The sequence below is a fragment of the Mizuhopecten yessoensis genome, unplaced genomic scaffold (assembly GCF_002113885.1).
Source record: "Mizuhopecten yessoensis strain PY_sf001 unplaced genomic scaffold, ASM211388v2 scaffold11085, whole genome shotgun sequence".
Classification (NCBI taxonomy): domain Eukaryota; kingdom Metazoa; phylum Mollusca; class Bivalvia; order Pectinida; family Pectinidae; genus Mizuhopecten; species Mizuhopecten yessoensis.
The window spans coordinates 243,961-259,590 of record NW_018408872.1 but is presented as its reverse complement, the minus strand read 5'-3'; the positions used below and the strand labels follow the sequence as shown (position 1 = coordinate 259,590).

The following is a 15,630-nucleotide window of genomic DNA, read 5'->3' as shown; positions in this document are numbered from 1 at the left end:
ATTCAACAAAATTCAATGTCTAATACTTGGATATCAATCTGGATACAAATATTTGATATACGTACTGTCATTGCAGGAATTATTTTCTATATCCCAAAATGTGTTATTCTCACACAGACATCGGCTAGAATCGTTGGATTCTAGGCAAACCAAATTACTGGAGCACATAAGTATGACTTGGGATGAGCATGTTTCATTGTAAGACAGTCCTGAAACAGAATCGATGATCTTCAAATCGGTATTGCGACTTTGTTTTTCATTGTATAATGTTTCTTCAATATCAGTTACCTTTTACATAAAGCTTATTAGGTGAAGAATAAATAGTAACAAACTTCCATAATGGCATCTAATTATCACTAGTGTGGACATTTTGGATTCCAGAAATATAAACTGATACGTGACTAATTTTGCATTATGGCAATTCTGTTTTTTAAAGAAGCACCACTTCCGGAATTATTATCACTTGTACACCCCCACCCTCAGAAAATCAGTCGCTCTTAAACTCAAAAATATTATTACTTTGTGATTTTTTTTAAAACTTTATATAGGTTTTGTAGTAAATACAATAGTGAAAACAGTAAATTTGTATCTTAGATCGGGGTCGACGTCATTTCTTTATTACAAATCAGTTATAAATTTCCGATTTCTTTTCTAAACTTAGTTGTGAGACAAATATTAAGTATATCGCATCGATCAAAATTCACAACATAAGTACATGATCCTGTTATCATTTAAATAATGTCGTCGTGTAGACAAAACTCTGACTAACGTTTGACTCACATCGAATTTTTGTTTTCACAATGGATAACACACTAAGATATGGCAATCTTACTTCTACGGCACAAATCCATGTTGTCGTCCCAAAAAGAATCGTTCCCGGTACACAAACACGTGTACGACGCGTCTGCGTTTATTCTCTGACAATCAAGACCAATGATGCACTGGTCTGGTATAGCAGGGTCACAGACTGCATGCGCACCTAACTCTGCAAACGATATGACCAGGTCAAACAAGAATAAGACGAAAATCATTTTATATAAATCTTTCAATCAACACCCTAAATTCATTATCAAAATTGACTTGAAAATGATTAAAATTCTTTTATATCTATCAAAAGTACTATTTATAGAACTACATGTATTAACATTTATACTTGCTATAGCTGATCTGAATTAATAAATAGATAGTTAAAAGCCTGACACTTTAAAGGTTGGTGATAGTTGCAACATTTTCATTTAGCCACTGAACCATTTAATATCTCGGAACCATCATGATAGCATACTTATGTTGCAAGTATTGTTAGCTTCGTTCCAGAACTGTTCAGTATCTCCGTAACAGGCACATCGTGATGCATTCTCAAACTCCAGACACATAAGGTTACTTTTGCAACCTCTCGAAACGCAAGTCTCATTATAGCCCTTTTCTGTAAAAAGAAAAACACCACTTTCTAACAGGATTCGTATACTTCATTTGTTTGAAATGACCGATGATATGATAAATGATTGAAATTATATGCCATACTGTGCACCTCAATGAACTTTTTCTCTTGCTATTACATAAATATGCTATTACATAAATATGCTAAATGCCTTATCAAATACTTACTCGCTAAGCACGTTTCTAAGGAGTAACTCCAGAAGGTATCGTTTTCACAAGCACAGCGATTGATGTCTGTGGTTTCTTGGCATCTTAGATTGCTTTCACAACTAGACATTTTCATAGCGCATACCTGCCCGTATAAAGATTCTGAAACAGCGAACAGTATATATCCATTAACGACAACGAATAAATTAAGGGGAATAAAATGAAATATATACTAATATATAGTTATCTTTTTATAGACAACATAGTTTGTTTGAAATAAGGAATTTTCAAATGGACGAATGACCATATTGTGCATTATAAATCACTTTGATTAGCTTTATATGTAAATATTTAATGTTAACGTACCCTCACTTCCACTAAAATATCTCAGTTCATTTTGAATTAGTCATGCATGAATAATTATAACTATGTTATTAAACTTTTAAATTACAACTAACTATTTTATGTTTCATAGCGTCTCAATTGCGCTAATATAATAATGTGATTTATCTATTTTATAGAGGGAAATTCTCGAAATAACTTACTTTTAATACAGAATTGTAAGTTTTCGTCCCAGTATGTATTTTCCTCGTTCTCACAAACACATTTTTCAATTCCGTCAGATACCATGCAAATGGCATTTCCTGCACATTGTTGGTTAGTCTGACATACCAAACCATATGCCACTTTGAAATCGACATCGTATAAAAATAAAAATTATGACAATTATCTTAAAATAACAACAACCACATCAATAAACATGTATTTATAACTATTAATTTATCACGACCATTTGGCTCAGCATGCTTTACATGGCCTATTCGAGTATTTATTCAATTAATGTACTTATCCATCTTATTAAGTATATATATAACATCCTCCTTCATTACTTCATTACTCTGAATGATAATTAAATAGATATCGGGAATGACTACGAAAGCCTATAAGTGTCATTTTGAAAGGCGATTTTTTTTTCGTTATAACGCGTTAGTTATGTCGTTATAACACTGGGTTAAATGTTTTTGTCGTATACTCATCAGTTAGTAATTCGATATTCTTTTACAATACTCCTTTCATGCATAAAGATAACTATATCTCTCTCGTTATAATATTGTTAATTAGAAATGAAATTTAACTTTATTCCGCAGGGTGCATGGATTTTATTGCGAATGCAGGAACACATAAAAAAATATTGCCATCTACAAAACATTTGTGTTTTTGAAAGTCACGAGAGACTGCTATATCCTAGCAATGACTAAATGAGCGTGGATCAGATCAATTACAAACAAGTTTAAATATGTGTTTTTCTGCATTATGTTTGCAAGGATGTCTTGATACTTTTACCTGGTGCATAGCATAAAGCAAACGCCACTGTATTTGAACTGCAAGATGAAGTTATTGTAGGGCATGTTACAAGCTCTTTAGGATTTCTACGGCAGTACAAATCAACGTCCAAGATGTAATCCGTTGTATTTTTCTGCACGCTTGTAGCAATTCCACCACTTCAAAATTGAAATAATGTTCTACGTCATTTCGTTATTCAACAAATTTGATGTGATAAAGCGTTTTGTACCCGAACTCCACAAAGAAAGGAAAGAATTCACAAAAGTAATTCAAATAATTTAGTTGTTTTACTTATGTAAAATACTTATATAATAGCATTCAAATGTTGGCGTATTAAACAAGTTTAAAGAGTTTACCATAATGATAAATCGGCGCATTCAAACTACATAGAAAAGGCATGCAGTTTTAATAGCGTAGTAGTGCAATAAAGTTAGAGCGAAATTTTTCTGTAATTCTACTTGAAGAAAATTCCTTTCTTTCCAAACTTACTTGAGTCCGAGTTGCTGACAGGTGATTGCAGCATTAGTGTTATTCCAATTACCACCGCAAATAAAGTTCCATCGGCCATCAAGAAATATACTGACCCTTCCCTCATACTCATTCGCCCCTCCTAACAGCCTGATGTCACCTTCAAATATATACACGTACATGTATAGAACATCATAATTGCCACGTTGTATATTGACTGTGTATATGTATCCGAAACGAGATAATCCTGAAACCAGAATAGACAAGAACAGCAAGAAAATACCAACATAACCATAAAGCGAAGTTAAATCGATAAAACTAGGGCAAACTGTGAACAAAGGCAAAATGAGAACAAGGTTTTACTTGCAGAGACTTCAAAAAACTACAAGATGTAGGGGTAAATCTAGGTCAAAACCAATAAATGTCACGTCATCAGCCCGAGAGAGCTCGGGTAGAAACAACAAACCCTCAAAGCTCACTAATGAGCTAATTGAAACATATGACAAAATTCAACCATTTTGTTCCTATTTTCTACATATTCTTAACACAATTTATAAATATTCATAATCGTACGGTAAGCCTAAACATTTCATCAACACCATAAGGTCATCTTGAGACGAATTGTTATCTTATCACAACAATGTCATACAAATTCAAATGGTTATTTTGATGGTCTATGAACACAATAAGGTAATACAGACTTAAACGGACATTTTAGTCGTCAATCAACATAATAAGTCACCGTGACAGAAAAAATATAAGTCTTACAGATCTATCAACACCATAAAGCCAAACAGAGCACTACATCAATTAACACAATAAGGTCACTATGGCAGCTCAAAACAAAAGTATCACACAAAAGTCTTAATGACATTTAACAATAATAAGTTCACACATACCAAAACGGAAATTATAACAGCCTTTCTATACAATGAAGTCACACGAGAGCAAAGTATTCATTAACACAATACGGTAATCAATGACATAATAAAATTGTTAACATCCAACCAACTAAATAAAGTAATACAGTGCCAAACATATGTTTAAACGCCCTATCAAATGAATAGTAATACAGTGCCAAACATACGTCTAAATGCCTTATCAAATGAATAGTAATACAGTGTCAAACATACGTCTAAACGCCTTATTAAATGAATAGTAATTCAGTGCCAAACATACGTCTAAACGCCTTATCACATGAATAGTAATACAGTGCCAAACAAACGTCTAAATGCCCTATCAAATGAACAGTAATACAGTGCCAAACAAACGTCTAAATGCCCTATCAAATGAACAGTAATACAGTGCCAAACAAACGTCTAAACGTCTTATTAAATGAATAGTAATACAGTGCCAAACAAACGTCTAAATGCCCTATCAAATGAACAGTAATACAGTGCCAAACAAACGTCTAAACGTCTTATTAAATGAATAGTAATACAGTGCCAAAAATACGTCTAAACGCCTTATTAAATGAATAGTAATACAGTGCCAAAAATACGTCTAAACGCCTTATTAAATGATTGGTAATACAGTGCCAAACAAACGTCTAAACGTCTTATTAAATGAATAGTAATACAGTGCCAAACATTCGTCTTAACGGCTTATCAAATGAATAGTAATACAGTACCAAACATACGTCTAAACGCCTTATGAAATGAATAGTAATACAGTGCTAAACATACGTCTAAACGGCTTATCAGATGAATGGTAATACAGTGCCAAACATACGTCTTAACGGCTTATCAAATGAATAGTAATACAGTGCCAGACAAACGTCTAAACGCCCTATCAAATGAATAGTAATTCAGTTCCAAACATACGTCTAAACGCCTTATTAAATGAATAGTAATACAGTGCCAAAAATACGTCTAAACGCCTTATTAAATGATTGGTAATACAGTGCCAAACAAACGTCTAAATGCCCTATCAAATGAACAGTAATACAGTGCCAAACAAACGTCTAAACGTCTTATTAAATGAATAGTAATACAGTGCCAAACATACGTCTAAACGCCTTATCAAATGAATAGTAATACAGTGCCTAACATACGTCTAAACGTCTTATTAAATGAATAGTAATACAGTGCCAAACGAAAGTATACATGGACCATCAAATTGTAATGCAGTGCGCAATGGTAGTCTCAAAGGTCTATAAGCCTGTTAAGGGTTACGCGGTATTTTTAAGGGCACACAGCCACAATTAAGTCACACAAAGCCAAAACGCTAGAGTAAGAGCAGAAACAGAATATGAGATTAATAAAAATATCCCAGACAAGTCAATGGATCTATCTAGTCAGGTTGTCCTGTCGCACATGTGCTTTTTACATAGTATTGCAGAGGGCGAGAAAAATTAGATGTCTGGTTTGCAAGATAACCGAGTAAACAGGTTTAAGTTTGAAACATCAAAAACACGTACATTTGGAACTACATCACATTACCTTTATTTGGATTGCAGGTAAGAAACACGCCATTTGAAGAGTGAGCGCAATTGTGTACGCCCCATCCATTGAAAAAACACTCTCCGAGGTTAACCTCATCGCCTCTGCATTCGATATTGTCCATCCAAAATGTCTCCATCCCTCTCTCGGAAATATTTAAATGTCTAAATGTACCTCCGCTGAACAATAAACCATTATCAATGGCATATAATAGTAAAATGTAATTAGTATATTGATATAATAATTCAACGAAATCTTTGACAAGTGTCAACCCTATTCTCTTGAAAATAAACGTAGTTGATCTTATATCCCAAACACATTGCACTATATTTATAAATAATTTGATTTAAATAAAATGATTTGTGTGGAAAATAATATAACTTTCATTGCACTTACGTGAAGCTCAGTTGCCTACAAGCGACATGTGCATTTAATACGTTTCCGTCCCATTTGTTGATACAGATTCCTCCCCACTCTCCAGATACGTAAACCTCTAATCTGCCTTCATACTTGTTTGATCCGCCGATCATCCGAATTGATCCATCTTTTAAAGGCAAATAAACTGCTTTTAAATATTTCAAGACGCATACAACCTATTATTAGCAAAAAATCATAAATGTAGTTTGCAATTATCTCAACGACCTGAGAGAATAACAAATACTCGTCATTATATGTGTACTTGACGATGCCATACTATAAACTAAGCAATGAGAAATGGCATTCATAGTGGTGTAAACTCAATTACTCTAAGATGACAACATTTGTCCAAAGCCGGAATGATTTCCATTTGGAGGAGGCCGACCAGTGCTCAAAATGACGTTCTTTATATGTACAATTCAGTAGGGGTCAGCTGTTTAACAGGTCAAGGACTTCTCCGTTTTATTGAAAATGGTCATAATACATATTTTGTAAATTTAACTATCTGGTATGCTATTCTTAACATAACATATCCTAGCAGTCAACTGGTTTCATTAGAACACAACTTGCAGTGTGCTGCATGAAATATAACTTTTCCAGTTGGAACTAATAGTGATTATCAATGCATGATGAAGCTGTAGAGAATTAAATGGTGTTTGAAAGGTTCTGTACCAAATTCGAGATTTTATAAACATGATATTACAATTTTATCTCATTCTCAACATCGGCTACTTTCGTCTATTATAAACTATTCTGTATGTTCGCTGAAAACCAGTTACTGCCATGGTGTTGACACTACGCATTCTGTTTCGTAAGTTTATACACAACTTACCTCTGTACGGTTTACAAGTAAGAAATACATCGTCAAACAATGCATGGAAACAGTTCTCGTTCCCCCATCCTTTAAACATACAGTCGGATAGTCGACGTTCGTTGTTTTGACATTGCAGGTCATCTATCCAGAATTTGACGGCTAGGTTGACCATCTTGTTAACACGCCTATGATCCCCTCCACTGTGTTGAAGCAACAGAAATGAATGATTAGAAAATAGATACCAACTGCTCACTACATGAAACTTAGATAAGTTGTTGTTAGGTTGAATTCTCCTCAATAGTTTTGACACTAATTAGCTACCCTATGTGAGACAGGATTGAAGATAGAAGATATAATGTAGACAACGTGTATGCCATGGTATGTTTGACCCCTTTTACTTCAAATACTCTCTTCTATATCATATACACCTACATAATGGGTTAAATATTCTATCACATCTTCGAAAATAACGGATGAACTTTACTCCATTGCGCACTCATATCGGGCTAGTACTGACTACAGGGAAATTTTCGCCTAGTCAAATTTTCGCCCTTCGACAGTTTTCGCCCGATTTTAAAAACGCACATCACATTTACTTACTATAGATATTATGTTGTTTACACAATATGTTTTTCAACAAAGAACTACTAATAGTTAATACTCATGACTTAATGTCTGTAAGAAGAACACCAAATCCACGGAATCTACATTTCGCATGAAGTCCCGTTGCGAATACAAAACATAACGATCGCAAAGCATGTGGTTATAGAGTATATAGTTATGTACCTATAGCCGAGTTGTCTGCATGCAACTTGGGCGTTTTGTGGGAAATTCCTCCACTCGTCCTCACAAACGGTTCCCCATTCTCCATCGTACCAAACCTCGAGTCTCCCAACAAATTGACTGTTGCCTCTTTCCAGTCTGAGAACGCCATCTGCCGAAATTAACGTATTATCATTGGTAAATTATAAACAGATTATTTATTCTTTGTAATAAAGATTGTTGCTAACCTATTTGCATATGTACAGTTCCAGTCGTCTATGATAAAGGTACATTTTCCCTTTCGCTGCATTTCTAGGTATGTTTCGGAACACTTTAAACATGAACTGTCAGTCTTTTGATATTAGTTCCCGGGATAAGTTCTAAAAAGACTTCACTAGTGAGTCTTTATTGGACTAAATGATGATATAGTTCAGTAAAACAAATCTTTGTTTGGCTATGTGCATCAACGTACTTAAATTATAAACAGATATTTTCTCACTTCGATCATTATTATACCAAGGGCTACATGTATGTTAATAATGCTTCCATCATTCTTACAAGCGATTTGCTTGATAACTGGCAAAAAAACCTGCCATAATACCGTTAATGTTCATCTATGTTCTATACTTGTCATTTCTGCTGTTTCAACAAGATAGTAAATTCCTCAGGGGTCGAACATGTTTAAAATGCTTCAGATACATACAGTAAGTAAAAACGTCCATCAGGAAGGCGATCACCAAAATTGTTGTACAAACTCAGTACTTGCCTTCCAAAAGCTACACATAGATGTGATTCCTTGTATGAATACCTGTAACTGGTTCACATGTAAGGTAAATGTCTTCAACTGGCGACATATGGGAACAAGTGAGATTGCTGGAACGATCGAGCACACAATCATCAATCCTTTTCTCATTCCCAAAACATTCCACACGAATGTCCCAGAAAGCACCGATTCCACTTTGTGTTTCTGTTGCCATCTTAGCCGATCCTTCACTGTCGGGAATATACAAACGAAGTAAGACTAAATTAATGTATTTTATGTATATATCAGCGTTCATTTAATACTAAAGTTCTACGGTTTTCCATACTACATTTAATTAAACAACCTTTCAAGCCAATTATTAAATAAAAATAAGCATATTTAAAAATGAAAACGCTTCCAAACTTTTCTGTTAAAACGTATTGCTCATGGTCAGTGTGTGAGTGTTTAATACCGGAACGAAACCGGGAGAACATTTGTACATTTATGACAATAATTAAACTATACAATCTGGTCATTTATCCAAATGGTGCTGTTACAAACCTGAGACCTAGCTGTCTGCATGCAACATTTGAGTTAGTTTGTGTCCAGCCTTCCATACACACAGATACCCAGCCATAGTCATTGGTTAAAATCTCCAGACGCCCTTCGTACGGGTTGTCTCCGCCGATCAGTCTCAGAACCAATTCTATTAAAAACGACGAGTGTAGATAGGAATATGCAACATTCAGATTGATTTTTTTTTTTTTTAAAGAGGACAAAAGTGGTTAACCTCTTACATTTAAAAGCAAAAGGTCTTCTACTTAATTAGTACTAGTGAACTGTGTTTGACCCTTTAATGCAATGCATGTGTCAAAAACTTTCAAACTTGATCATCTGCGAGTATTACATCAATAGGTTCATAAGAAATGTAATCCTGGTAATTTGTTACGCTTTTTATATATGCAATTGTGATGCTTAACCACTTCAAATAATACAAAAAAAATGTACCAATCGCGATACTGTTCCGTCAATATCCTTTCACACATAATAGTAATTATCAGATTGTATTAAATTAGATGACTCACGTTGGCATTTCATACCGACATAATTATTAAACATACCGTTCAATTACTATGCAATAAACTAGGATACATTGTGTTCGAAATTCGCGGTTTGGTTTGTCAAAATGCGGAAATAAGACATTAAAAGCAATGATATTATAACGTAAAAATGGGAAAAGGCTATCACAAGTTGCAATAAGTTAATGCCTAATCACTTGTTCAAATTATTGTATCAATAAAATTCAATTATACTCTAAACTTACAAAATTATATGTACATATGTTAATAGGTTTATATATGTAACTTACGTGGCTCACATATTAGATAAATTTCCTGATACAGATAGTGAGCGCAGTCATGTATGTCCCACCCATTAAATTTACAATTGGAGAGTTGGTCCTCATATCCCCGACAAATGACGTCATCCATCCAGAACTTCCCTGGGCCCACTTCACCATCTGTCACTGATCGGAAAGATCCCTCTCTAGGTAAAAATACTTTTCCGTTTATACAAATATTCAACAGCATAGATTTTCCATTTTTAACTTAGCATACTTAACAAGGGCATTTTGACAACAATCAGTACAATCATTAATATCAGAAATATTCAACTGCAATAAAGGTGAATGCATCGAGCCGAAACTAATAATGACAATTACCTACATCGCCAATAACACAATAAAAATACATTCAACATACAATTTTATCTCGCAACAAAAGATGTTAAAAATTTGGCCATTTATCTCTTTGAGATTCTAATGGCATACTTTGGACAATGAAATATATTTGTCATTCTATTCTCGTCACAGTATTGGGGTAAATTTCGATCAGTCTTTGTTATGTAACACTGGTTTTAAAACAAAATAAAAGGATCAAATATTAAAATGAAGTATATTTGATATTCAACTGAAATTTATCTTATTTGAATCACAGGAAATCATATCAATATATCATAATATATAATATTTCATTGTATTGGAAATGTAAAAAATATGTTTTCTTTGATGTAATATTTATAATAAATAACACGAAATAATTACGAGAAGCCAAGTTGTCTGCAAGCGACAACCGCGTTCTGATCATAACGGTTCCAGTTGTCAGTACAAATCGATCCCCATTCGCCATCATGGTAAACCTCTAGTCGGCCCTCATACGGCTCCAAGGTACCCACCAGTCGTAGGTCCTCTCCTACAAATAAAACAAACAGTGGAATATATCATCTTATGGAAAAGAAAGATAAAGATTCTTTACTTCACTAATCAATGCAAAAAATATACAATATCATCAGCACGTCAAAACAAAAACTAACATAACGTTAACACACATGGACAACTTAACTGTGTTTAACCGCATCATATGAGGACAAAACATGTCATAACAGTTAACATGCACATATAGGTTCGTAGATATGAAAAGACGACCAGACACTTGGGCGCCAAGGTGAACTAATACAATTGAACGCGAAATGAATGTGAACGGGAAAGGTATTGACAATAGGAAGAATGACCACAAGTGAACATTAACCTCCAATTAACTCCGTGAATGATTAAATCCTAAACATTACGTCCTCAGTGGCAGCTTTTGCATATAGATACGATTTGATCGACTAACTTGATCTGTCATACCGGTTAATACACTGTATTCTGACCGTTCACCTGTTGCCTTGGGTAAGCTACACAATCAGCGCCGTACACACTGTACTAACCAATATAAACCTCACTGATAAAGCATTTACACTTCATACTGTTATTGTTAACAGATAATGTAGCAAACAAATTTAATCTAAACACGTCTTTGAAGACAATTATGTAAAATGTACTTTTCCTTCTTATGACTTTCCTTTTAGTTTTCTCGACATGTGTATGTCGTTCATTGATAAACACAGCATCTACAGGAAGCGTTCCCTACGCCAGACTGTCTGAGCAAGCAATGTAGGAGTTAATCGGAAGTGATAAATATGGAAATGCATTATTTATCCTGTCGTGGGTTTTGGATATGTCACACACAGCTGAGAAATATGACACATATTTTTTGGTTAATCATATATATAACATCGCAATTTTAATCGTGTTCATTGATACTGATACGTATAACATTTGTTATAGGGAAAATATAGATCATATTAGAAATATGTTTAATACAAAATGTGTCAAAATCGTACATCGTACGTAGTTTCTAAAATAAAAATTTAAATTTGAATGTATTCACTGTATGACGTATTTTGATTTGCAAACACCAGATTTCAAAATTGACGATGATCATGTTTGTACTTTTGAGTCCCGTTGTGCAAATATTCACCATTTCGTTTTCAAATATAAAACATGATCTATTTGAGGGGCTTCTGATGCTTCAAATGTTCAATAGCTTCAACTAGTCACTATTGGGTTATTGATATTTTGTTGTGCCTCAGATCTCGGTATGAGGATGTTACATCACTTGGACTTAACCATGATTTACATGGCGGCTGTCATCGCCGCAGCAAGGAAGACGCTTATCCTTCCGGAAACCCTGGTCGTATTATCCTGGTTCTTTTTCAGTGCTCACCTTATAACTATTTCCTTTGCTCAGAGTTTGGTCCAGTTTCATTAATTCACTGGTTGATTTGTCTGGTAGCTAATATCCTTCCATAGAAAATAATAAACTAGGGTGTGATTTACAAGAATTTATCTACGCCAGCGGTATTTTAAGTACCTAATCGTACACAGGTTCCTTTTAAGATAATCTGTTTTGGATCTTGATTTCATTTACTATTTTTATTGTGAAATGAAACTATTCCATCTTCAGATCTACCCGGGTATGTTTGTAAATTTGATCTGTTCATTAGAGGTGAGAACGTATATACGGATTGAATACTTTTTGCCCAATTCTCCTGTGTAGGCAAACATATATGTTAAGGTTAAACTAATGTCATAAATCAGGAGCTGCTTGATATCCATGACAAATCTCATTGAATTTCTACTTAGTATAAAGAAGTGTGAAACTGATTTAGAAATGTTTGTTTTTGCAAACTTTTGAAAGCTAAACATGGAATGTCGTCATTTCGCTTGAAAAACAACAGAATTCAGTCCAAGTCTACCTGATAACGAATTGATCCAAATATATTGCACAAATTAAACTCTTTCCATGGTTCAACTTATATGTGACGTAATCATATGAAAAACAGAAAAGCTATTGCCTATTATGAGGATGTTGCTATTGATTCCCCACCCAATGACAATCGCACGATGTTTTAGTATTATATTAGTGTAAAATCACCCATTTCATATTACAATATATTAAATTTACACGATGTCTTTATCATATCGGTATAATACTGTATAATAAATCGGCAGTTTTATATAAACAATACTCAAATGAGCTTGACAACTGTCTAAAGCTATCTTGATATATGTTCTGGTGGAAGCAGGACGTCAAAATTACATCTTCTCACATCTGTTTATGCCAAAAAATTGATTTCGTTGAACTACTATTGATAACGACACCAGGAAGTGCAAGGCTTGGAATAGAAGTCACAGATCGTCATAGACACATATTATAACATGTACTACATAACCTACTTGGTCAACAAAAAGATCAATAAAATCACAACACATAATATATTAGCACTACGTTGTACTCGTCTGAAAGACACACAACATTAACAGGAAAACCATAATATCAATATATAAACAATTTAATGTTGTTATTCAAATGAATTACTATATGATTACAGGAAACAATAATGCATGAAAGATTGAAAACTTCATAGCATAAATGCACAAGTTTATTAGATGTGAACCTAAAATTTCAACTATGATTGCAAAATCAATGAAATGGTTGAAGACATTCAGTCACGAGAGTTCCAACTCTAAAACAAAGTGTTTCGGGATATACAAATTCCATTTCCTAAAACCACTACAACTGGTAAATCTTCTACAACTTCTGTCTATGAAATTTCTATCAACTTCTTGAAACTCAATATTTTTATTCGAACGAATAGGAAGCTTAAGAAGCCAAAAGGACACTTTCACATTAACACAGTATTATATAATAGGAAATGTGATTCAAGTTATATGGAAAGTAAGCTTACCGACTGCGTCGTTTACATATCCGAGAATCACAGTAATCACAAGTAGTTTGGGTAGATCCATCACTCTCCTGTAGGTGTATTCCAACATATACTCAGGTACACATAGTGTGGCTTTATGTAGCACGGTAACCACATTCCTTTCAAATGTCTACATCAGAACACATTTCAATATATCAAACAATTCCTTTATGAATCCGGATACATATATCTGATCAGTACATATATGTAACGGGTATAGATACATCCATACATTAACTCAATACACATTTGTATTTCAGGAAGAACGGCATCCTGTTTATACGCAGAATATCAAAGCTGTGTAAGAGAGCTTGAAAATGTACATTAACAATATTGTTAAATGATTTCGACACGTGAAAGTAAAATTGTATCCCTAATTTGAATATTTTTATAATGTTTGGGTGTTAACTGTTAATTTTGATTCGTTGCATGCATTAAATCACAGAGCTCTATCAAGTGTTAAAGGCGTCATTGGATTACACAAAAAGCTCAAAATGTTGGTTTTGTGTGGGTCTTTTTAATCACTGCCATCGGTTTTATTGACTTTATGGCAAATACTGTAATGGATGTTAGACTTATGTAGCCTGTAAATTACTTAGCCATTTGTGATGAAAGTTAGGAGAGATTGTGATCGTAATTTGTTCAGACCTTATAGACTTCATTAGAGATTGTATATGGGAATAATTAGGGGCTTTTACAGTATTGTGCAAATGTTACGGAACTGGACTGGGTTGATCGTCGGCGACCCGGTAGTTCAATTGGTCCGCCTAGAGTTCGGAGGGACCCGGGTTCGAATCCCGGTCAGGCTGTTGCATTTCTCTTTTTTCCTGTTACAAAATTGGTGGGTTTGCCAACCCTTGTGTCAAGCACTGGGTGAATGCTTGGCAGTGGGATATCATAATCAGAGTTGTATGGCGAAGACTGAGAACAGGAGGGAGTATGTAGCGGAATTAGAAAGGGGCGAGTGCCTGCGACCAGGTAGCTCAACTTGTACAGCGTCCGCCTAGAGTTCGGGGGGTCCCGGTCTGGCCGTTGCATTTCTGTTACACGATGTGAACCATTTTGGAGATCGAACTAAATAAATAGATGCATTGTCTTAAATTAAGTCAACTTGCCATGTATGTACAGAAGTATACAACTGCTGGAGTGCATTACTACTGCAGTAACCTAAATTACTTAAATTATGAGAACTTCACCATCGGACCACGCCAGAAGAGCGGAAGAGCTATTATCGGCATGGTAATATTGGTTGGTGTATGTCGTTTTCTTCGCAGGCGCCATTTTTTTTTTTATTAAGGACATTACGTATCGATCGGACTATCTAAAATAAGAAAATGATACAGTGTACAAATATTGGTAGGATCATTCTTGTATTGGAAGTTAGATGTGCGGACTATATTCTGTGTGAAGGAGCTGAAGAGTCCTCCAGTTACTACGTATATTACTCCCTTAACTAAAAATGCCGTAAAAGTGAATCTTTGATAGTGTGCATTTTCTGACGGACAAGTATTGTCCGGCAGCGAGGTTATTGTCCGGTGCCGGACACATATGCTAATTGGTAAGATAAAGTCACGCGACACCTAAAAAAGTTTATAAAACCGCGAAAATTCTACCTTTTTATCAGACTAGCTTGTCAAGCGAAATCATTCTAAATATTGCAAGGTACGTAACTCCTACAGGATGGCTTTGACAAATTCTTATGTATCTGTTCATCTGTATAAACAGCACTGAAGTGATTAAAACTGAAGTGATTAAACCTGATACAGTGGTAACCTTCACCTCAACACTATAAGAAGACATAAAAGTTAATTAGATACTTTAAACGATTACATACTACACATAGTGTGCAGTTAAGTGATACTAATGCCATACAAATGCCATCCCCCCCCCCCCCCCCCCCCCCCCCCACC

At 34.6% G+C, this 15,630-nt stretch overlaps 1 protein-coding gene and 1 long non-coding RNA gene across 2 annotated transcripts; both read right to left on the bottom strand.

Annotated features, from left to right (window-relative positions):
* Positions 1-2,896: 2,896 nt before the first annotated feature.
* On the bottom strand, positions 2,897-8,807 carry LOC110465504 (neurotrypsin-like). Its single transcript, XM_021521361.1, has 7 exons — positions 8,639-8,807; positions 7,855-8,002; positions 7,087-7,268; positions 6,234-6,381; positions 5,838-6,016; positions 3,418-3,556; positions 2,897-3,086 (listed from the first exon to the last, which is right to left on the bottom strand). Exons 1-7 carry the CDS (start codon positions 8,805-8,807, stop codon positions 2,897-2,899), a joined length of 1,155 nt encoding a protein of 384 aa, XP_021377036.1.
* A 351-nt stretch (positions 8,808-9,158) lies between these two features.
* LOC110465513 lies at positions 9,159-10,735 on the bottom strand. The gene is made up of 3 exons (XR_002464621.1): positions 10,674-10,735; positions 9,942-10,117; positions 9,159-9,278 (listed from the first exon to the last, which is right to left on the bottom strand). It is a non-coding gene; the product is annotated as an uncharacterized LOC110465513 (long non-coding RNA).
* Positions 10,736-15,630: the final 4,895 nt, after the last annotated feature.